The 24,289-nt window shown below is 40.5% G+C and overlaps 1 protein-coding gene across 2 annotated transcripts in view; it reads left to right on the top strand.

Annotated features, from left to right (window-relative positions):
• The first annotated feature begins 57 nt into the window (after window positions 1–57).
• The window catches only part of DIP2B (disco interacting protein 2 homolog B), a 71,818-nt gene continuing 47,586 nt past the window's right edge, over window positions 58–24,289 (top strand). For both annotated transcript variants that reach the window (XM_067314163.1, XM_067314162.1), the window contains exon 1: window positions 58–265. In XM_067314163.1, coding sequence (XP_067170264.1) covers window positions 178–265 — 88 coding nt within the window. In that variant the 5' untranslated portion in view covers window positions 58–177. The remainder of the gene's footprint in view (window positions 266–24,289) is intronic.

The raw sequence follows: 24,289 nt of genomic DNA, 5'->3' as shown, positions 1-24,289 counted from the left end.
GGTGGAGGCGGGGCGCGGCCGGCCCCGCCCCGTCACGTGACGACGGCGCTAGGGCGCAGCATGGCGGAGGTGGCGGCTGCTCCTGCTGCGCCCGCGATCCGGAGCCGCCGGCGCTGAGACGGAGCCGGAGCCGCGCCGAGCCGGCGGCCGGGCCTGTTCCCATCCCTTCCGCCCGCCATGGCCGAGCCGGCGGCCGCGGGCGTCTCTTCCCTGCCCCGCGAGGTCCGCGAGCAGCTGGCCGAGCTGGAGCTGGAGCTCTCCGAAGGTGAGGAGCGCCGGGACGCCGCCTGCCCGCGGGGCATCGGGTCGCGCCGGCCGCCCGCGGGCGGTGAGGGGCCGGGGGGGGGGGGCGCGAGCGAGGCTTCGTGCGCGGGAGCGGAGGCCGCGAGCGAGGCTCTGCGTGTCCGTGAGGGGCCCGCGAGGGAGGCCGCGTGAGGAGGCCGTGGAGAGCGGGGGGGTTGCGGAGGCCCCGTGAGCGCGTGTGAGAGGAGGGGGCTGCGTGGGGGGGGGAGTGGGTGTTGCGTGCTTTGTTTCTGCGTGGGGGAACCCCCTTCCTGGCCCCGCGGCGGTCCCCGTCCCCCTCCCCGCGCTCTTCGGGGGGGGGGAATCCTGCTGGGGGCGGGGGGGGGGGGTCCCTTCTCGTGTTCCATTTTCCACGGTTTCTAAGCTCTTCCATGAGGATATTGCGGGGGGGGGGAGGCTCTTGGGACAAGGGAAGTGACGGAACTTCAGATAAATAGTGAAGCTCTAACCCAGTGTTCTTTACACTTTGTGAGTTGTTTTGTGTAGCTCTAGTCAGCGCAGAGTTTACGCTTTTTGCTGAGAACAAAACCCAGGGAACTTGTTTCCCTTTTCGCACGGATACGTCTTCATGTTTCCTGGCGTCTAAGATATATCTTTGTTGTAAAATTCCCTCACGAAGTTGTAGGGTGAGAGATGAATTTTGGGATAGAGAGTGAAGGTTGCAGAGCAGGTAGCTCTGTTTTGCATATCTTGAAATGCCCTAGTTCCATCAAGGTACTGAACTTGATGCCATAATCGGTGGCTTGCCAGAAGGTCTCACTGCATAGTTGCGATAATCTCCCTTAGCATTAAAATTTATGAAAAATCAAGTTGCAGTAACATCTTTCTTTGTCACTTTGTCCCAGACCGTTCAGCATATAAAGGAGATCTATTTGCAATTTTGAAGATTAGGAATGGATTCACTGAGCTCCTGGGTGCTGTCAGCTCCCACTGCCTGCATTGGTATATTGTGCTCAATATTTTGCAGGATGAAAACACTACAGTAATGCTTTTTTAACATAAGTCATTTATAGTTGAAATTTTATTACTAGCTGTTTTTGTCAAATGTTTTTCAGATATGTTTACTGTAAACACTTAAGGAAAGCGATAATCCTCTCTGTTTGCTTTTGTAGTTATTTTGTAGTTTCTAAAACTTGTTTCTTGTGGTACTAAAAGCCCATTATAGTTTGACCTTTTACTATATAGTACTGTGAAAATAGAAAAAGAAATACTCCTTTTCCTGGAATGGCTGGTTGTCACATCCTACTAATTTTTAACAAGCTTCTCTAATAACTTAAACTTCCAAGCTACAGAGTAAAGTTTCCTGTGTTAGGTACATAATTCTGTGAATTTTAAATCCATTATTAGTGTACACATTTAATAACCAAATTTTTTAATAAGTGTACTATGTATTTGTTGTGTAAATCTCTTTCTCTCTCCAAAAGCCATCAGTGCAAAGAATCTTATGTGACTGTGGCCTCAAGCTCCTTGGAAACATCTTTCACAACGTTGCTGAGATAACTGGGGTCTGACCTGTAGGGGAGCTGAGCGAGCAGTGAAGGACTGTCAGTGTATGTTCCTTGGAAAATAGACCTTAGTTTGAGAGATTTAAGCTTAAAGATTTTAAGGTGTATGTATGCATTGTTCCAGTGAGTATAACTATGGATTTGTTTACAGTAAACAATATTGTATAGTAGTGTTTTATTTAAAAAGGCAGTAATGGTTCATGTTGAACTAATTAATGTTGCTCAGATAAGAACACTTGAGCCTTTTTTTTTCCCCCCCTTGTTGCAGCTTCATTTGTCTCTAGGTTTGATAGCCTACTACGTGAATGTTTCTGTCAGGGTTTCTGAACAAGAACAGCTTATTCAAGAGAAGAATTGCACCGTTTCTGAATGTGAATGCCTTGCGCGGGAAAGGAACTGCACCTGCAATGAGTTCATGCAAGTAGGCCAGGGTCCCTGACCGTAATGACTGAGAGACAGCTCTGTTCTTGATGTAGGATGTTATGTTGGGCAGCATCTGAGTTGACTATTTGAAAGATAGCTTCAGATGCAGTCGGACTGTAGGCTAGTAGTGTAAACAAATTGTATGTTAAGCCTCACAGCTAGCTTTATGCGGGGCTAGGTTACCATTAATTAACACGGTTTAGAGAACTTGTAACCATATGGGGGAAAATATAGTATTAAAATCTTATCTGGTGTTTTGCTTGTGAAGGATGCTGTGTCAGCATGTAGAATGCAAAGTGTAACAGAAGGATTAGTTTAATACATGCTTGAAATAGAAATCATAGTTTGCAGTGATATGAACCATGAGGCTTTCTACAGGAACAATCTGTGCAGACGGAGGAACAGGCCTAATTATACCTCTGCCATCTCTGGATGAGCTCCTGACTGAGCCTTGTGGTCAGAATGGAAGTAACAGTAGTCCCATTCCTGAATACATTTAAAACTTCTAAGCAAAATAGTGGAATGTGTTTCAGGAAACAAACTCTTTTCTTGCTAGCAGAAATTGTTCCCTGCCCCCCCCCCCCCCTTAGTCTTTCATTGTGCATCTTTATTTGACCTCAGTGATTGGTTTGAGTTTAACTCATTTATTTCTAAATGAGTTTGGATAAAAATTCAGTTGTCTTCTATCAGCTTGAAATACCTTCTACCCAGTCTTAAACAGCATACCTCACAGAGGCATCTAATTTCCTTGCAGAAGAAATCAGTGTTGTTGCATCCAATTAAAAATTTTGAATAACAATAACTGTATATAAGCAATGAATTAAGTCCTGGAACTGTGTGAGTGACCTACTGATTACTCATGTTTTCCTTCTTTTCTCACTTTCAGATTTTTTTTTTCTTTCTAGTGCTTTTCTTCATCTGTCAGTAACACCCACATTATGCATCAGTAATGATGGGTAGGGCTGTCTTTGTATTTGCATCTGCTTCTTAATGAGTTAAAGTGCCAGGGATATTAACTTTAAAGAAGACTTACCCACACCATTGGCTGAGGCTCAAAAAGAATGAACAGGTTTCATGTTTCTGTAAGTAACAGGAACTCAGTTTTACATCTTTGGGGGTTGAACTGCAGCTGTGTGTGAAGGTGACTTTGTATCCACTATATGATGCTGTTTCTTAAACTGTTTGCAGTTTGTGCTAATGAAGGCGTAGAGCATGGTAAATGTTTGAATTCCTCCTATGCTCAGTTTAAGGTATTAGCATTAAAGCACTTCAGCACTCACTTTGGGGATGTGTAGTTATTTCTGCTTTTGGGCCGAAATTCTCAAACAGCTTCTCTCATATTAACATCATCGCAGTAGTGTTAATAGAGCTAAGAAATTTTGAATTAGCCAGATTCAAAGGTTGTAATTATGCCTGTTAAGTTGATTTGTGTTATACAGTACATGTTATGAGGCTGTTATACTGTTTGTGTGGTTAAATTTGTTCTCCTGGTACAACATAGATGGTGGCGTTACAAGAGCTTTTTGCTTTGAAAGTAGGACAGCTGTCTTCCAGACTGTGCTGTATGGGCTAACTTGCCTCTGAGAGGGTTAAGTGTTCTCATAAAGAGCTTTATTTGGCTGCCAGTTTCTATCTGACTATGGTTTCTGTCTTGTCTGATGTTTCTGAGTAGTAAAGGGGTGTCAGTGGAGTGAACTTCACTTTGTGATATCTATGAAAGTATGAGGTAACGGGAGGGGGAACTCCACCTAGTCATAAGGAAGAATTTCCCCTGTTAGTGGTTCAGGCCCTGGAACATAATTTGAATCTTTTCTGGCTTATGTGACAGAGTTATATCATAGCTCTTGCTTCATGGATTGAAGTAGCTGGTTTCTGTTTACTTTTCTGGTTAAACATACATTTGGCTGTCTGGTTTGTGATTTTGTGTGGGCGTTTCTGTGAATGGCTTCGTGTACCTGTGTTTGTTACTTTTAGAGCCGATTGTCTCTTACTGAAGAATTGAGGCTCTGTATGCAGAGGAAGGCTTTGTATTAGGATTTTCAGAAGCAGAAGAAATAGCAAGGCTGGTGGCATGTCTGGAAAAAGTAGTATCAGCAAAATGGTTGAAGCCCAGGTCTGAAGGCCTGCCAGATAGGATAGAAACGTACTGGAAGAAAACATGTTGACTCAGGCAAGTGGGTAGAATCTTTATTTTGTTTGGCTTGAAAAATTCCAATGTAATCATGGTGTTTTTCTGTTCTTCTGAAAATTGTGCATTTTGGTTTTCATTCTTTGATTATCAAGCACCTTTCAAAGTAGGTGAGTCGGTTTTCTTTTTTCTTTTCCTTTTTCTTTTTTCTTCTTCAGATTCTGAAGAACAGATTTTAAGTAGATTGGAGAAGAGTCAGGTGAAGTAATTGTCCAAGTAAGGACTGCTTATGTAGATTTTGCTGAGTGGGCAGAAAGGTTTCACTTCAGTTATTTCCCTAGCATTCAGAGGGGAACTATGGCTGTAGCAGGGTTGAATGTGAAGGCTGAAGAAGAGCGTATGAACATAAGCAAGTTGGATCTGATTGTCTTGTAGCTGGCAGGACTTACAGGTGGGTTTTGTGCATTTATGCAGCATCTCACCCACAAGTCTTACATTAGGCAAAACTAGTAATGGGAAACCTTTTATGTTGCTTCCTTAATGTACCGACAGGACTGACAGCTGATGGGTACCAAATCTGCTGAGAAATCTGTGTATGGCTTTGACACAGTCCTTCTGTATGCAGCCAACAAAGGCAGAGTTCTGAGGCAGTGCTTTGAAATGCATAAAATTCCTTTTGGAGCGTGTTACAGGGAGTGTTTACACAAATCCAGGGATCATCATTCCTGCCTTGTTTAACTTTATAAAGATTCTGATAAGAACCTTCACTTCTGATGTTACTTTTTTTTCTTAAGCCTTACTACCCAGGAAAAAGTGACGCAAGCCTGGTAATACATGGATTCCCTGCAGTGTCTGTGGCTCAGAGGAAAAGGAAATACTGCTCAAGTCATGCTTGACAGAGGAGCAAAGTAACAAATCTTTCCTATCACCAGTGCATCAAACAGAAAGCCCCTAAGATGGTCACAAATTTAGACTATGCAGATGGTCAAAGCAGAATGATGAAAATGCTTAAGGGTTGGATAGAGTGAGTTAAGAGCAAATACTGAAAGAAATGTTTTGACTGGACTGTGACTGGGAGGTAGGTGTTACTGTTGGTACATGATTGAAGCATGTAAATGTGATGAAATAAAAGGCTTTTTTGGAGAATCTGGTTTGGAATAATAAAGAATAACAAGAGTTAAAGGATGTGCATATTTTTCTATTCTCTCTTTTATAGTTAGGAAATGAGTGAGTTGGGGGGGGGGAAGTTTAAGCTGCAACTCTGACCCTTTGCCTTGGGAAGAGGAGGAAATTGGAGGCTTTGGAGAGAGTCTTCTGCCTCCTTCCTGATTGCTTCTCTGAAGCCTTGCTGTAGTTGGAACCAGTTTTCCTCTGTGGGGTGGAGGGGACATCTGGTAGCAATGATTCCTGGTTTGTCTTTATGGTCGTTACTATTTCTAGCATGGGTGATGCTTGCAGTTTCATTTGGATACTTAGGCTACATGTGTTAATCAGACCTGTTAGCCTGACATATCTGTGTTAGTCTCCTCTGTTCTTTTCATGATGTCCTAGGTAACTGATTTTCAGTTTTCCATTTTAAATTCTGTAATGTGAAATGTTGAATGGTAAATGTGATGGATGGTGGCATAGCTGCATGGAGCCAAATTGCTGGTCTTTCCAACACGCATCTAACTCTGGACAGTACTTGGATCTCCATAGGAAAGAATGCATGTAGAGGACCCCTCGTGTTTCCAGTTCGTTTGTAATATTGTGGAAAGGGTAATGGGTTCCTTCCTGATTCCCTCCATCTGATTAGTTTTTGTCATGAAGCATTTTATTCATTGAATTTATCATGTTTGTTCAGGGACAAGTTTCAGAAGCCAAAGAGTGAACTAATGGTGAGGAGTCCCAGAGGTGCAAGCAGAAGCTGAATAGTTTCCTGTTTTGATTTGCTTCAAATATAATGTTCAGATAATTTCTTAAAATGGTTTTCTTCAAACTGCATGCCTCAAAGTTATAAAAAGCATTTCCTGAATCTCACAGTAAGTTACTCAGCTTCTGTAGCCCAGGCTCTTTGGACCTGGCTGGATAGATAGAGGAATTGAAGAGTTTCTCTGTTAAGTTTGTTTCAATCCAAAATTTTTCTTAGGGCTCATGAAATTGGGGAAGAGTCATCAGGCTGGGATATCTCCTTGTATTAATTAGAATGGGAGGCTCTTAAATTTGCACCATGTGTGAGGGGAAACAGTGATTTATAGCTAACGGATGCTCTGCAGGCAGCATTCCATCTGCTACGCAAATTTTGCCATTACATTTTGACGAAAAGTCTTGGGAAAAGTCTCACACCTGTATTTCTTGTTCTGAATAATGCTTGGCAGTAGTGGATTGTTACTGTCTCCTGCATTTGGGGGGTGGGGGGGTGGGGAGTAAAATACCTTTTTCTATCAGGTTGCATAACATTTTTCCAAACTTCAAAGCTGAGAGTATCTGAAATAGTGCTTAATCTCTGCTGCTTGTGTTATATGTTTATACCAAAGATAGTCAATGTAATAGTAATTTAACTTGTCCTTTTTACTGAGGTAAGCACCTCATTTTATTTAGTGTAACTTAAGCTGCTCAAAAAGAAAAAGAATTTTTAAAGTTTAAACACTTCTCTGCCAAAATAACCTTTTTTAATTCTTGTTGTTTTGAGAATTGCTGACACAAAGTAGATCTTTCTGGACTTCGAATTCTGTGGGGATGGGAGCCTACAGAGCATGCATTAATATATTTTAAGAACCCAGAATGTGAATTACTGCCTCAATGATCAGCAACTGAGCCTTTCAGAATTGTTCCCCAGCAGTCAGGCAACCTGCTTTCACCAGCCCGTGTCCCCAGGGAGCAAAAACAACCGAAAGAATTGTATCTCTGCCTGATAAAATTAGGTCTTCTGTAATCTCTCTCAGAACAGCCGGATGGCTAGCTGCCTTGAAAAACATATGTTTTAATGCAGGAATAATGCATTCCATTTAGGATGGCTATAGCCGTGGGAGCTGGTTGACTTAGTGGATAAAGCACTCCCGTTTTGCCTCTGGGATCAGGACTGATGTCAAACATCAGGTCTAAAGTGCAGCAGTGAAAAAGGCTTGTCTAGGATGTTTTCCCTGTCTTTGACTCCTAACAGGGATGCTGTTCCTGTACCTTAGTTCTAAAGGAGTTTGAGAATAAACTGTCCTATTACTGGAAATAAAGCATAAATTGCAAAGAAGAGGATTTAGCACATATGTTTCTAGATTGTAGCTCACTCTGCATGAATAAAACTTATGTAAGTATAGCAGTGTTGGTGTTCCTCTAATACAAGCTTCTAATAAATTCCTCTAAGAGCAGCATGTGTAATTTTCTGCAAGGAGAAAAAAAAAAAAAAAGAAAAAAGGAGGTTAGCTGCCTGGGTGTTAGTTCTGCTCTGTCCCTGGCTCCCCTAACAGAGCTTCTCTGCCCAGAGGAAAGACACCAGTGTCATTACAGCTGCACACATCTCAGGAGTGCAGACAAAGCCTGCTGTTATGCTGGGAATTGACTGATCATGTGATACTTCCAGCTCCTCCTTTCTAGCTGAATTTCATTAAAGGAAGCTAAGAATAAGTATTTTCCCAGTAATGTTTTTCCATATGAGCAATTGCTGTAGCTGCCACAAGCATGTTCTGTGGCTGAACGCGTGCTGCTATCAGTAGGAAGGGGGGTGACCAGGAAGGCAAGCTGTTCATGTGGGACAAGCCATGGAAGGTTACAAGAAGTGCTAAGTTTGGAGTGTACCCACAAGTTGCGACGGGCCGTTTGGTTGTAAAGTTGAAGGGTATGATCTAAAGGGGGAATGATACAGCAGATAAAGCACCACCAGGTTGAGAATTGGAAGATGCGGTTTTAGTTCCTATCTGTGTGGTTTCTTTACGTAGCTTCGTAGCCATCGTTCCAGAAAGGGTAGAGTCAGATGAGGATGTGTTAAGGAAAGTTTTATGTTGCCTGCTGGCCCATCTGTGCCTTTACTGCAGCAGCTCTTCATTTAGAGTGGTGATTAATCTTTGAAATGAAGAGTCATTTCAGTATGAAGCACCTTTTTTGGAAATACTGTAATTTACTCACTAAGAACAGAAGAGAATGCATGTATGTCAATATGGATGTTCTGATAAGACTGTTTTCTTTGCCTAGTCATTGTGTCTTTATCATCACCTTTCACTGTAATTACCCACGAGAAACTTTGTGTGCTTGTCTGGAAGCAATGATCCCATAGATACCCCAAGGAAACTGTGAGAGGAGAAAGGGTTTTTTAAGCCTTCTGGTTACTTTCTAGAAAGCGGTATGAGCAAAGTTAACAAACAGTTGCAAAAGGTCACTATTTGCCTTCTGTCAAGACAGCAAGATCTGTAGCTAGCACAGTTTTGTGTTGAATAACAGCAGCTGACATCCTTGTTCACAATGTGCATTGTCACTGCGGTAAGGGGAATGAGTGTTACTCCTGAGAGCTGGGAAGTGACATGGCAAATTCCAGTCTATGATTATTCACCATGCAGTGGAGAGCCGAGTCGGTGACCAGCATGAGAGAGAAAAGATCCTTAATCCTCAGCGTTCTGGTAGAATAAACAGAACTACAGCTTATTAAACTACGGTGTCCTTCTTTATTTATTTATTTTTCTTAATTGAATATAAATGGTAAATGCCTACTGAAGGTGTTCCATGTCTGGTGTGTTTTTTTTTTTAAAAAAAAGATTATTACGTGCCCCCAGGGGGTGATTCTAGCAAGGTAACAATGGAATTGGGTTAGCTAAATGCAGAACTTCTTGTAATGCTCTGTCTTCTGTTTGCAAAAGAAGGGTATTGCTGAAAAGCTTGCTTCAGATGACCCCTATTGTGTCTCCAAGCTAGAGGAGAGCATTTATGTTCCTATGGTGTGTCCTCAAGTTTCATAACAAAGCTTTGGGCAGTAATATTGGCTCAAGGTGTTTGCAGTTCTTAGCACTTTACTCTTTTCTGTTGTGGAGAGCACAGTCACCTCTGCTGTGCAGTCTGCGGAGCTGAATGATGAACTGGAGAGGGGAAGTGATTGAGTTTTTAAGAATGCAAGTTTTTCTCTCTCTCTCTCATATTGAACCATTTACTTTGCAGCGAAACACTTCCAGTTGATCAAACTTACAACTGGTCTTTGTACAGATTTTTTTTTTTTAAACTTTTGTGGCAATCCTGGAAAAATACTGAAGTCTGTCTTGCGTTAAAGTACAACAGTAAAGTGCACATGTAAATGTTCTTCAGGACTGAGACCTTTGTTTATTCTTAGGGCAGAAACTTGAAAGTGATCCCTTGTGGATTAAAAAAAAATGTGAACAATTCTTATTGTAATTGGAATGAAAGCCTCCATACTTCTGCAATTTTGGATTGGAAGTTACTTCAATGAAAAGGGGGAAGTATTGTTATTTTCAGTTCACAGACAGGAAATTGAGATGCACAGAGGTGAGGTGACTTGGTCAGTCTCACAAATCAGTAGCAGGGCTGGGAACAGAACTGAGATGTTTTGACACTCGGCCCTCTGCTCCATGGAAGAGAAGGGTGTATTGTCACTGACAAAGGAGGAGACCTGAAACACGCGGTCTGATCCACTGGTAAATGGATGTCTGTATGGTGTGCTGAGAGTTTGTATGTTCTTTAACAGATTTAGTTAATCTGAAAATTAGTTCTGCCAGTGGTGCTAAGTTTCAGTTGAACACAGATTGATTTAAATTGACTGTATCTTTGGAATTTCTGAAAGATACATTTTCCAGGTGGAGGAGTTTCTCAGCATAACTATGTTTTCTTGTCATCTTTAAATTCTTGAGTCCCCCTTTAAAATGTCCTGAAGTTAAAAAGTCCTATGCTGCAGAAGACTTGGTTATTGAGTCCCAAGCAGGGAGAATCATGGATGAAGACAAAGCAAATGAGTCAGATATAAATAATCCTATTATGGCTTGGCTGCAGCCACACCTAGAAACCTTGAACAAACATTGCTGTTCTGTTTAGTTATTCCTGTATTCGATACACTTTACTTGTTAAATCCTGTTTTAAAATTGCAGCATGTAAAGCTTGTGTAGGACTAGTTGCCATTAGTGTTAAATACTTGTGAATGTTTTAGTAAGTTTGACCTGAGACACAGATGCCTGTGATAGCACGTAAGTTCATTGCTGTCGTGTTTTCCCCCAAAGCAAAAAAAGCAAACAAACAAAAAAACCCAAAATCTTGGAGCTGTTGTTGCTTTAAAAGGCTTTCGGGGCAATTCTTTTTTTGCATTCGGCCTTTTAAAAAAATGTCTGGCTGGAACAGCAAACAGGAAGATGTAATTGCCCTTTGGCTTTTGTGTATCAAAAGGTTGTTCACTGTATCAAGCTTTGATAAAGCACTTTTAGTAGTATCTGGTTATAGCATGGAAAGTATAAAGAAAGGATTTGGGATCTCGTAAAATCATGTTTGATACATCGTGATTGCTGTCATGTATCCTACTAGGTAATTAGTTACCTAATAGCATGTTTCTCCTTCCCTCATTCATGGTGAATAGGCTGATTTTTAAGAAATCTGAATGAAGCTATTTGTCAGATGAGGCTTTAATTTAAAAAAGAAAAAGTCAGGCCCTTCTTCCTCCCTGTTGTGGACCCTTAAGGGGGAGCCCTGAAGTCTTGTCTGTTAAGCATGGCTGTCATTGATTCCAAGGGTTTTTTTTAATAGAGGTTAGGGTTTATTTGTTGATTCTTGTCCAAACACGTACCATTTGCTTTGCATTGTTTTTTTGTACTGGCTGCTATCCTTTGGGCTTTGTATGTGACCTATGAAATGTGATACTCTGGCTGAAAAGAGTTGTAGAGATTTGTCTTATGCATGCTTACCTGCGGTAATCCTTCTTGGTTTATCAGTGCTGCAGTGTGACAGCTCATGATATTCAACCCATGCGTTTCCCTGGAGTGAGAAGGTAATTCCTTGTTTTAAACCTGATCGAGAAAGCCAAGTAGACTAAAGGTTCACATACAGGCAGCTCTTCAGGGGCTTCTCCGTGGAGGCTCCCTCTCATCTGCACTGAATATGTAGCAAAGGCAACACTCTCTTCTCACGTTCTAGAGATGGAAGTGGATGCAGCAAAGCAACAGAGGGCACACAAATATGGTAAGGTGGATGGTGGTGATGAAATTATCCATGCTGTGCCAGATGCCATAACTTGGCCTTTTCTCCTAGGAAAGTAATTAATTCTTGTGTTCTGTTGCTTAAAACTACAGAATACCTTCCTGTGAACAATAAAATGGTGTGAAAGAGAGACAGACATGTTGTACAGCACTGCAGGCACGCTCCTCTTCCAGCAGAGACAGAACTATTTGGGCAGAAGGATAAAAGGAAAGACTTGGCATGGAAAACTGGGGAAGGAGTAGATAGTCTTCTATTAGAATTGAGTTTGGCTTCAGGTTATGAAAGATCTGGCAACAGTACAGCTGAGAACGTGTTCGCTACTTTCTATTGCTCTTGCCCTGCAAAGGGACAACCTCTCAATTGTGCTGTACGGCTGTTCACGGGCCTGTGTTGTGAACTGGACTGAGGAGCTGACGGGCTTAAAAAAATTAACATTATTGAACTGTATTGCTCTTGAACAGTTGATGTCATGAGAGAATAGCCTGCAGAATATTTCAAGAAAGGAACAATGAAAGGAACTGATGAAGTGGAGAGATTTGGAAGATGTAAGACTTTTTTTTTTGTCTGTAATTCTACTGTCAGTTTTGTGTTTAGTCTGGCCTTGCTCTTTCTCTTTTCTGCATGCTAGCTTTTCCTTTTCAACTCTGCTATTGTATCTGGAAGGCAGGTTGAGGAAACGTGTAGGTACCTTACAGAAGGCAAAATATTGTCAGTTGAAAGGGTAAAAGAGAAAGAGTGATGTTTACTTGTAGAGGAGAACCAGCAGCATCTGCTTCTGAGATATCGGCTTCAGTTCAGAAGTCATCAAAACTACTGTAGCAGAGTTGACCTGAAATAATAATCTCTGTTTCAGATAGCATTTTCCCAACGGCTCTTAAATGGCTGTTATTCTTAAATGCAAGAATAGCTTAGATTTTCTGTGGCTGAAATGTGGCAAAAGTCTCTAAGAGTTATTGTCACATGAAAGTAAGCTAGCAGTTGTTGGATTGTTTCCATATTTTAAGGGATTGTTTGAAGCTATTTCATAGTTTCCTAGTTGAAAGGTAAATTTCTGCTCCTTCAGCACATTCTGCCTCAAGCAATTGCAGACAGCATCTCTCTTCTTAACTCACTAAACCAGTTAATGTTTGAGCTTTGAACATATTGTCTGCTATTTAAGTGTTACATACTGTTGGGTACGTAAATGAAAAAGACTGTGTTGGTTGTTCCAGGGAGTTACCTCATGAAGGGGAAAGGCTGACTTGGTTTTCCTGTGATATCCTTTACCTCTGATTGTGCAGGGTGCAAACCACTCTGCCTTATCTATGGATGGAGGCACATATGAAAAGGAAGATGACAGCTAGGCTAGGGCAGCTTGCCAATTGCTTAAAGCCTTTGTTAGAGACTAAAGGAAACCTGCGTCCATTTAGGCACTAGTACAGCCCCAGGGGCTTTCTTGGCCTCATACGTAAACAAGATGAAGGCAGCCGCATGGAAATGATTGCACACTTCTGCGTGTCAGTCTACATTAGCTCTTTAGGCCTTGGTTGTTGTGTTTCAATGCTAGGATCTTGCGTGTCATTCTCAGGATTTTCATCCTGGGGGTTTGCCAGTATAGCACTTAATCCATCTGGTGATCCTAAATCATTAGGAAAGTATCTTCTGTGCAAGAACGTCTGCAAAACTGGTCACTTGTCATTGAACTGTTCAGAGCCTGTATGTGACTCTTCATCCTGATTGCAAGGAAAGGGGTGTCTCCAATGGTCAGGCATGTGCTGTCCTATCTCTGGGAAAGGTATCTGCCTCTGTGACGACTGCTTTTTCCTTGTGATAAATTCCTTGTTCTCAGTTTGTGCACTGAAATAAAATGGAGACACACAAAGTCAAGTCTCAAACTCCATTTTTAAGCCAATAAAACCAATCCAATTAAAAAATGGACACACTTTTCCTCTCAAATCTGCATTGTTCTGCCATTTCCTTTCCCTCTGCATGGAAAGCAGATTTTGGAGTGATTTACAGCTGTTACAACAGTGTCTTAAGAATCCCTAGGTAAAGTACTGTCTGCTGTAGTTGAAGGGTTGACTTCTGCAGACTGTGTTTCTGGGCTAGTTTGTTTTCTTCCTTTAAAGCTTGTAACATGGAATATTCAATCATTATCTGTGCAGAGCACAATTAATATAGATATCACTTCAGAGAACTGTAATGCGGGTGAGCACGTTCTTTGTTTGTGGCTTTTGTGTGTTTGTGTATTTTTCATGAAGATGATAGCTACCTGGGGATCAGTCTTGGATTTCAGGAGAAGCTTTGTTGTCTCTGGCAGAGTTGGCTGGGGTTAGGTGGGACGTCTGCCCAGAGTTTCTTGAAAAGACTCGGAGATACTACATTCTACAAGGGGGGGTTTATGGATACTCCAAACTGGCTGTCACTGGAAAGGCAGGGTCAGTATCATATTTGGTAGGAGTATCTAAGCTGGTTTGCCCTGAGAAACTTATTTTGTTTGTTTGTTTTGTATAGTAGTGTCTTGTGCTTCTAGAATACCAAATGCCTAAGAAGAAATGATCCTGTTGTACAAGGGATATTGAAGAGAAGTAGTTGCTTTATTTCCCAAACATCATAATTTCTCTTAGGAGTCTATTAAGTAGCATGGCACAAATTTAACTTATATGAAACATATGGAGTCAGCAGGCAAGTTTTACTGAACAAATTGGAGGGCAGTGTTCCAAACCAATGCCTGGTGTCTGCATTCCTCATTTTTCAGAGTTTTTGCTTAATTGCAAGCTTTCTATTTGGACTTTAATTCTCTAGTTTTTCTTTCTTGGCAGAATATCTTGTCTTAAATTACTGCTGTCAACACTTCCTTAGCCCTTCCTGCTTCTCCCACCCCCCACCCCCCAAATGTATAGTGCTATCTGTGGTGCTTCAAATTACTATGGAAAGACCACTACATTTGTAGTTGAAAACAAATCCTGCTGCGTATAACATTTTATAAAAGAAGATAAAAGCCTCTCCCTGTTAATATTATTACATCGGCGCACTCATTTTATAAACATTGTAGTGCTCTTTGAAATGCCTGGTATCTAGTGATTATGGCTTAGGTACAGTAACAGATGGTTAATATGCAAGTACTTTTTAATGTTGTCATCTATAGCAGAAACACTGAAACAAAAGAGAATGTTAAATTCTAATCTCTGAATGGCAAGAGATAAGACTCGGGGAAATTAGCATGTGGTGTGGTGGAGGATCTTGTATTAATGAAAGATTGTGTGACCAAGGGAAAAATGAAAACTGCTGTCTAGAATGTAAAAAATAGACTGGAGAGGAGTAATGAAGCATGCTGGAGCATGACCACGGAGAACATGGACACTAAAATGAGTAATAAGCCAGTGTCTTCAGACGAGAGTTTTCAGGTGGCCAGACCACAGTATTCTGTAGCATTTTCAGGTTTTAGAAGAGGCAGAACTCCTGCAGTTACTAAGGCAGAGGCCTGGAAAGTCCCTGCCGCCTTTACTACCCCAAATAAAGGTGGAATTAAACCATGGACATCAGATAACTTTGCCAGCGTCATATTCTGGAGCTGAAAAAGCAGCTTTACCGAACGCCTACAGTTACCCTTTGCACCCTGCATTCAGTTGCGGCTTCCCTCACGTTTTCCCAGCAGGCACAGCGTGAGCTGGAATTGGAGACTGCCATGTCCCCACTAGCAGTCGTAAGATAAGCCTAACTTTACCCCCTGCAATTCTTAGCTTGCTTTTTCTGATGATGCTTTTGTTAAGTGTGGGGTTTTTTTTTTTTTTTTTTTTTGGACACTTTACAGTTGTATATTCTTAAATTTTACTCTGTCTCTACCTAAAGAGACTTTGGCTAGCACTTCAGTTTTTTCCAGTGATTGACATTCTTGGGCTTCTGTTTTACATGGATATCCTGAAGGGCTGGATATTTTTTGCTTAGTAATAAAAACAGGCTAATACTGTTAGAGTTAAATGCTAATGGAAAATAAACAAATAAAGATCAGTACCTTGTTTAAAGTAATGCTGCTTATAGCTTTGAGGGAGATTGGCTATTGCTAAGAGAAACTGCGCAGTCACCTTTGCATTAAATTTATTATGGAAAGAGAAATAAAAATGTGATCTCATTCTCATTAAAATTAAGTAACTGATGTCATCACTCAATTAGAAGATTTTCTTGGGAGTTTTTGGCAAGTCATTCCGGGTTGTTATTAAGACCTGACAAACCAGGCATTCTTAAAGTGGAGGGAATAGGAATAGTTCTCTGTTAACGAACTGGAAGATGAGGGAGCATCTTAAAGAAACACCTAACTAGCAAAAAAAACAAAAACTAAAAAACCCCCTCAAACTGTGGTACAGTAGTGCTATCAATGTCCTTTTCTTTTATGGAGATTTTTCCTCCTGAAGTTAGATTAAGGCAAAAGCAAAATTCTGAAATAGGGCTGAATATATTCGTCTTAATGTGCTTGTCTTTTCAGGTACCTGGCTTGAAGAGGAGTGTTCTGAATATGAATGAACATCAAAAGGGGGACTTTGAAGGGAGGGATTCTAATTTTATCTTCAACAGAGTTTTTGTTTTTTTCATCATATTAAACATAACTATAAGGCCAGTCCAGTACTGATAGCCTTTTGGCTGTGCTTTTCATTAGCCGGCATTATAACAATTAACTGTTACCACTAGTTTACTGTGAATGCTTGTTGCTTACTGCTTTTTCAGACAGCCTGCAGTTCCCAACCTGTACAGCTATAGCCTGCTTTTTTCCTGTTTTATTCATAATACCATCTAGTATGTTTTAAATAAAAAGGCATGCCCGTTTGCAAGAAATCTTTCATCTCTAGCTCTGGGCTGTACAGAACTGGAGTGGCAAAGGAGACTTGTGTTTTTGTGCTGGCTTCATCATTTTTAGAATATTAATATTTAATTTAGGCTTTTTAAAGCTTTTAGCAGACTTGTCAGGCTTCCTTCCCTGTAGTGGTATATATGAGGTCAACTTGAGAGAACACTCTGATTAACTTACAATGTGGAATGTGGTTTTATTTATTTTGATTTACGATTGATAAAACTTTTTAAGAAGCTCATCCTGTTCTGTAAGTAACTTTGCCATAAACTTAACCATAAAACAGATCCAGCAGTTTTTCCCATCTCTTCAGCTAGAGCCTAACCAAGCAGGTACTATATCAAATCCAAACAAGACTTTTCTTGCCTGTAAATACCAGTCCATGCATTTTCCAGTAAAAAACGAATAGGAGACCAGCAGTCAGCTCTGCTGTGTGGGAAGCAGCAGGTTTCCAAGAAACCCTTAGTGACATGAACTCTACCAGTAGCTGTTTCCTCATTCTGCTTCGTGCTTACAGTGAGACGGTGATGTTGGACTTCTGAATCCGGAAGTGATTTTGCCAGGACAGAAATCGGTTCGTGCTCAGTTCCAGCCCTGTCTTGCTTTCGTGCAAGCAAATAAGCAATGCCAACATGGGTGTTTTGGTGTCAAGGAAGTGTTCAGCTTTCACTTTGTTAGGGCTGAAAAGCACTTATTTATTTACACTGCTGTTTTGCTTTTAGAAGTGTATAGAAATAATATTTCATCTCTCTTGGAGAGATTGCAGCTTGTACACAAATACAGTAAAATTTTTACTCATCAGAAATAAGCGTTTTCCTCATCCCAATTACAGATATTTGTTCAAGTGAAGCACACAGAATACGAGGGCAGATCCGATTTAAATTGGTTGCCTTTCACTGCATGAGATAATTTGGCCTGAAAAACATTTGGAACTTGCTTGGAGATTGATTGTGTTTTTACTCTAACTGTGCAGCTGCCTTCAGTACACAAGCTCACAGTTGTTTTGCGTTGTGCTCAGTAAGTTCCTGATTAGGCCTGTGCAGGGGTTTGGGCTTTTCAGCTGACAACCCTCTGAGCCGTGACTGAATCGCACTTTGAGCCTTCTGAAATCTGGTGTTCGTGATTCAAGATGGAGACAACAAAGGGGAAAGGCAGTCAGCGTTCTGGCCTCTGGCAGAGGCCGTTCTTGTTTACTAGTTGATGTTACTTTCCAAATGGCTAGTGTTTGCTGGGTCAGTTGATCTGTTGTTAAAACGCATTTGTTTAGAGCTAGTTTTGTCTTTTGATTCTTTAATGCTGAGTTTACTAACAGAAAATTTTCATTTTACCTAGTGAAAGCTGTTTCATTATTAGAGGAACGTTTCCACTATATCAAATGTTTCTGGCCTTCATGGCTTGCTGTCCTGATATGCCAGGTGCCAGATGTAAAATATGCTTGCTTTTTCATTGATATTCAGCTGCTGTATGTAGTTAGAGGGCTGACTCATTAATATTACAAGTGTCATATGTATTGTTAGGGCCAGTCCCTGTTCTGCAGTCCTCTAAAGTGGAGACAGTTTTGTTGGAAGCTGTCCAATTTGTGCTTCACGAGGCTTCTGTCAGTGAGATTATTAGGCCCTAATCTGTCTCATGGTGATAGCTTTGCCTTTCCAGAAGGGAGGTTACTTTTGCATGTAGAACAGACCACACCAGAACTGGTCATTGGACTGCTGAGAGGAGGATACCTTCTGTAATGAGAGGAGTCTTGTATTTCAAAGAGGAGTGAAGGGCTGTCAGATTTTCTGAGTAATTCAGAATATTAAAGTAGCTTTACAGAAATACTGGCCTAGGTAGACCCAGGGCTAGGAAGGACTGTCAGGAACTCAGATGAGATGTTTTCTTAGCCTCTCTATGTAGACTTTTGCAGAGACTTTAGTTATTTGCTGGGTAAACAAAGCAGTTATTGTCCAAAGCTTTGTGTCATCTTCTCTTTTTTGTTTTATTGAGCACCTCTATTCCCCACTGCTAAGATTCTCAAGCAAAGTGTTTGGGAGTCGTGATTACTCCATTGTTATCTTCTGCTTTGTTTTTCACTAAGGAAAAATCAACAAGATAATTTTCTCTTGTGGATTTTGCTTATGCGAATGCTTGACTGGAAAATGTGGTCTCAGAAACACTTTTTAACAAGTTTGCAGTGGCAAATTTTATAATAAACATATACAATATTTTCAAAGACTATTTTACTGTAAATATTTCCTTATTAGTTTGCTGTCAAAGATTGAGCTTCAGACTAAATCGTATCTGCATCTGCAATTTCTTTTGTAAGCTCTTTTGTTCATTTTGTTTGCATTCTTTTTCTTTCTGGCAAATTGCTGACTGTGTGCCCTTAAATAATCTTACTGATTTCTCCACACTTCCTTCCTTCCACAAGTAAGACATTTGAGAATTCAGTTTATTTAAACTGAAAAAGGAGACGTTGCACCCCTAAAGAGGCCATAACAGGAAAATGCACTGAATGTGGTAATTGTGTTTTTGGGGATAACTTGTTGAATAAGATCTTTCTTTCTTTAAGCCTATTGGTGTAGGTTCAAGGGCTATTGGTGTCAATCAAGAAAGGATATTTGCTCCCAGAGTTTTGTGACAATATATTATGATGGTGGTGATATACTCATACAAGGCAGGAAAAATTCTTCTGCTAGGGTCCTTCCATTGTGGAAGGACAGCAATAGCTATTATAATTGGTCTGAATATTCCTTCTCTTTATACTAATAGCATGTTTTTTCAACCTAAAGGCAGGTGGGATGGAGCTACTTTGTACCAACAACTTTAAACTGTTTTCTTTAAAGAAGTATTGATGTGCAGAATTAGTAAGGGGGAATTGGTGTGCTGGCAGAGGTCTGTATGAAGTAGTCAAGCTCAGTAGCTATGTGGTAGATTTCCAAATGCAGCTAAATTGTTAAGCTGTGGTGTGAGGGTTCAAACGTTTGCTGTTATAATGTGTTTTGCATGTTATTTTCCTCTTCCACACAGCTTAAAGGCTTTCACATAACAAGGATCTTGCCACATCCTGCTATCCAGTGTCCTAACGAAATGCTTCAGAAGCAGACATTGACTCTTCTTTAGCATAGCGAAAGATCCCCAAACAGAAGTTGTTCCTTGCATGATCTTTCTTGTAAAGAACATTGCAGCTGACAGAATAATGGGTTTTCTTAGGCTTGTTGGTGACATGCCAACATGGTTTCCTTAGCAGTGAAATTCCTTAAGAAGCCATGGCTGCTGATGTAAACATAGCTGAAAGCTTAACACAGCCTGTACTGAGCACAGGGCCTGAAATCTGCTTCCTGTGCCATGCTGTACAGTTCATTTTTCTTCTCTTTCTATTTAAATCAGGTTTCCCAAGCTTGTCACCAACTTGAATGGGGAGTACTCTTCAATCCAGAAAAGATGGTCTGGTCTCTGCATAAAGAAGCCTGTAAAGGCTCCTGGGCTTTTATGCAGCAAGGATCACTCCACAGTGCTGTGTTCCATTGACTTGAATATAGATCTGCTTTTGTAGAACTGTATTGGGGTGGGGTTGGTGTTATTTTAAATTACCATGTGCAGAGCAGGTCTAAGGATATTTAACATAGTGCAAATGACTCCTAATATCTATCAGTGCTTCTGTTTGCACTAGTCAGGCTTAAAAGAAATAAAGCAGCAAAATCCAAGAAAAGTTTAGAAGCTGCTCACCAACTCCGTCTCCCATCTTTTTGTCAGGTATGCTTCTGGAATTTGGTGGCAGTTTCTGCAAGTGAAATTACTAGTGTTACGGATTAATTTGAGGCCAGGATTAATAATTGTATTACTTTAAGCAGTGGAATCCTACTATGGTGACTAATGCTGTTTAATGGTAAGTATCCTAGAGTAAGCGCTTGTTAATGCTGTAAGCTAACTGTGGTCTGTGAATGCTAGGGGGAAAGCAATGCATTTGGCTCTCTAAAGCAGCCATCATTTCCTCTGCTGCCCTTTTCTGTGAGATGGGAGTGACATCCTTATGGATATACACTTAGTACTACCTCTTTGGGAAAATCAGGGCAGGAGGCAGGTGGGAAAGCATGTAGCAATAGATGTCTCACCTCTTTACTTTTGAAAAATTTATTCTTAGGATTGATTTTTGACTTTTTTTTTAAGCACTAACGCTTTCATCAAGATAGCTTTCTTTGTTTCATCATGCATAACCATCGGGCTCATCCAGTTATGATTTCAGATAGCATTTTCCCATCTAGAAGTATGTAATTATTGTGCTATGATGCAGTGTGACATGCCAACTGGGTTAGTGCTCTGCTAGCATTGTGTTTAGAGGAAGATTCAGGACACCGGTTAATTTTATAATCTCTCTTCTTAGATTAAGGTTAATTTTCTCTTAGTTGTAACCTGCATTCTTTCAGCAAATGAGTTCTTTGCTTTATTCTGTAGCTCATAGAGTTAAAGAACATTGCTGTAAGGGAAAAATAGTTTGCATTCTGAAAGTCAAGGATCAAATACTTATAAAGGATTTTTTTAATCACAGGCTTCTTTTCTACATTGTGGGTTAGCTGCAATCAGCTTGTAAATTTGCAAGTGTGTCACAACTTGGAATACAGACAGTGAAGGAGTTTGGAGCAGGCCACATTGTGACTTCTGTCTTGAGTGTGTCTCTAAAACCAGCTTCAGTTTCAGAGAACCATTGAGAGTCTTGGAAATTCACTATATACTTGGCGACAGATTTGGAGGAGGAAAGTCATTAGCAAAGAACACCTGGGGCAGCTGGCCTATGGTTTAAAAAAAAAAAAAGCCTATTTCAGAGAATTATTAAATATTGCAGTATATAAGCCTTGACAGGGTAGGTGATAGGAGTTGCACACACAATAAAATCCATAGTAATTTCTGTTTTAATCTTATCCCAGGCAGATCTACTATGGTAATAACATGTCCACAAAAATATTAGGATAACTGCTGAGCAGAAGGCTGCAAAAATGTGGTCGCATTTCTTTGCAAGAGAGTTGAGAGGAAAACAGTCCTAGGGAAGGCCCTACCTTCCCTGGAATGAGGGTGCAGAATAGTCCAAACTAAATACCAGAGACTATTTGGTTTCATTGAATACCTTGGACTGGAAACTGTGGCGTTGCAGATTGCTGTGGGTGGAGTAAAAGCTTCATACATCTGACTTTAATCAATCACGATGTTTTTCAGAGCCCCAGATCTTCACTGAGTATTGTTTACTGCAGGCTGTGGTAAACCTAAGTAAAGGAAACTTTTGACTTTGTAATTGTGGGAGGCTTCCTGCATGAGTCTTAAATATTTTGAAGCAAGACAGTTGTCTTTAGGTGCCTCCATTTCTTTTTGTCTTTATTTCTGTGTTAAGAAAAGGCTTGATTTGGAAAATCATCTGTCCATCCTAGACTATTCTGTGGAGAAAGTATAAGTTGTTTAGAATAGGCGAAGAGTTTACTTAAGTGCAATCTTTTGTAGGTGGGCTGGAAGGACAACTCCTGGGAGAAGGTTATCAACACGAACTGTTCTGATAATTCAGTTTCTACCTTGAGGAAGACGATGATGCAGCTACTGAACAAGTGCTGAATCAGAGGGTTGTTGGTCTTGCATAAAGTTTAGTCATTTCCTGGGAAACTTCTGTTTGATTCTAGTGGTGGAGGGCTTAGGTCCACGCATTTGTGTTAAGGATTAAATAACTGTGAAATTCTGCTAGTACCTATGATCAGGAGATTGGCCAGAAAAAAAGGTTCTGTCGTCTTAGGACGGAACTGCTTCATCTGTGTGCTTTTTGGGTTGGTTGGTTGGTTTGTTCGTTTGTACTTTGTGGTTTGTGATGCTTTATTCACACTGTGAGTATAGTTGTTAGTTCTTGCATATATGTATGTGGTATTTGCTGTTTCTCCTCATTTAAATGTGTTGTTTTGGTGCAGCATTAGTATTGTAAACTGTTAAGGGCTTCTACATCTAAATCCTCATACTTCTCATTGACTACTTATTAAAAATAGATGAAAACACTTCTCTTAAATAGATTCTGTAAAATCCTATTTTGTGACAAAGCCTTGGTTTTGTGCCCTTTATAGTATTCAGAAAGGAAAACGCATTTTTTCCTTTTTTCCCCATGACAAGTTGCAGCTATTTAAAAGTTGTTATTTTTTCCAGTGTGGGGTTAGATGCAAAATTTATTATTTGTATATGGAATTAAGCTATTTATGTACATATGCTGGTTTTATGGGTAATACGTCACATGGCTGCACTTTGCAATGTAATAGTTTATAAAATTGACTTCAGTGATCATATTTTGCAGATGTTTGTTAGAGGTTGTAAGCAGAACATTTATTTAGTAAGTTTATTAGTTAACTTAGAATTTAGTGATAGGTTTGAAGGTTTTCTTAGAGTTTTTGGAACATCTTGTAAAATGTGCATAAAGGTAGATGTTACCCTTCCATTAAGTGCACTGTGCCTCCTTTTGCCTCTATGTAGGGATCTGAAGGGCGAAGTATTTCCGACTTTTTAGTTCTCGTATACGAATGAACGAGAAGTATGGCTTATACAGCCAAGCTTGACTCATTTGAGCAACTTACCTGGGAAAGTCCTTTAGAGAAACTGTTAACTGCTGAGAATAGCAGGGTCATGCTGATGCTGCGTGAGCCAGGCACACATTTATATATGTTAGAGTTCTCATGTTTGCTCCAAAGAATCAACAAAACTGTAGTACATCTATAGGAGATGGTTTTATTTATGGTGGTAAGCTGCCAAGTATTTTTCAGCATTCCAGTCTTGTGGAGCCTTTGAGAGCTTGTTTTGCTAACCAAGACTACTGTTGTTTTCAGCAGAAATGGAAATAGGGTACCGTTTGTTTTCTATTTTGAGGGGAAGGGAAGGTCTTCAGTTGAAATTCTTCCGGTGGCACCTCTTTCTCATTGGTTGCCCCCTGCCCACACACACAGAAAATTAGACTCTGTCCTTAGCTCACCCAGTTTGGTGATGCATCGCATATGGCATCTAAGATTACTATCCGTAATGCATAGGCCCAGATGGGTGAATCAAGGACACCAGATCATCTGGAACTCTGAAATGCTGCTGCAAGATAAAGAGATTCTTCACTATAGTTCTAGTAGCTGCATTTATTGTTTAAATAGAAAACAATAACAGCAAAATTAAAAAGCTTATGGCATAGTAAGTGACTTGTAAAGTTGCAAGTTGTGACCTTAAATGACACGCGGACCCCTGCAGTATGGCAGTCTGGCATTTAACATTTGCATAGGGTAGACTATGCCACAAAAATCTAATCTTGAATTGTATTATTTTGAAATACTAAATGTTGGGATTAAAAAAGTTTAATTTGTTACAGCAACCTTCATTAAGCCTTTAGAATAGATTTTTGAAACGGTGGAGCAGAGTCCCCACAGTGCTGGAGCCAAGTAGACTTGTAGTGTATATAAATTAATCTGGAGCTGATCTGTCTGTGAAACTTTTAGTACTGAAACTGTAGCAGTATAATGCTTGTGCTCAACAAACACAGCTTTGTAAGGCTTGCTGTTTTTTCAGTAGCCTATTCATGTTCTTAATGGGAAAAGACGGGTGCTGTTAAAGGGAAACTGCAAAGCACAAACCTGTTCTGTTTGTTTTCTTTGCTATTTTTTTGTGTGATATACAGAGTGAGTAAGGCTTTCTTTCAAGAAATCAGTGACTTTTCTTCTGGAAGACAGTATAGATGGAAGACCTTGGTATTGTTTCCAAACCTGATATGCAGCTTCATCAGATGGAAGGAGGAGGGAATCTTTGAAGCTGTGTCATCATTTGGCCTTAAACAGAGGGAATTGTCCAAACTTGTTTCAAACATAGTTTTAGTGCTATAGCTAGAGCCAGAGCGTTAGGACTGCAAGGCCGTTTGACAGGTATGCTCTGTTTGGATACATGGCTTCAGAAAAAAGATTTAAACGTTGTCTTTTGGATTGCTGAAGC

This window comes from Apteryx mantelli, chromosome 33, assembly GCF_036417845.1.
Source record: "Apteryx mantelli isolate bAptMan1 chromosome 33, bAptMan1.hap1, whole genome shotgun sequence".
NCBI classification, from domain to species: Eukaryota; Metazoa; Chordata; class Aves; order Apterygiformes; family Apterygidae; genus Apteryx; species Apteryx mantelli.
The sequence above is the reverse complement of the archived record's forward strand: the minus strand, read 5'-3'. Positions and strand labels throughout refer to the sequence as shown.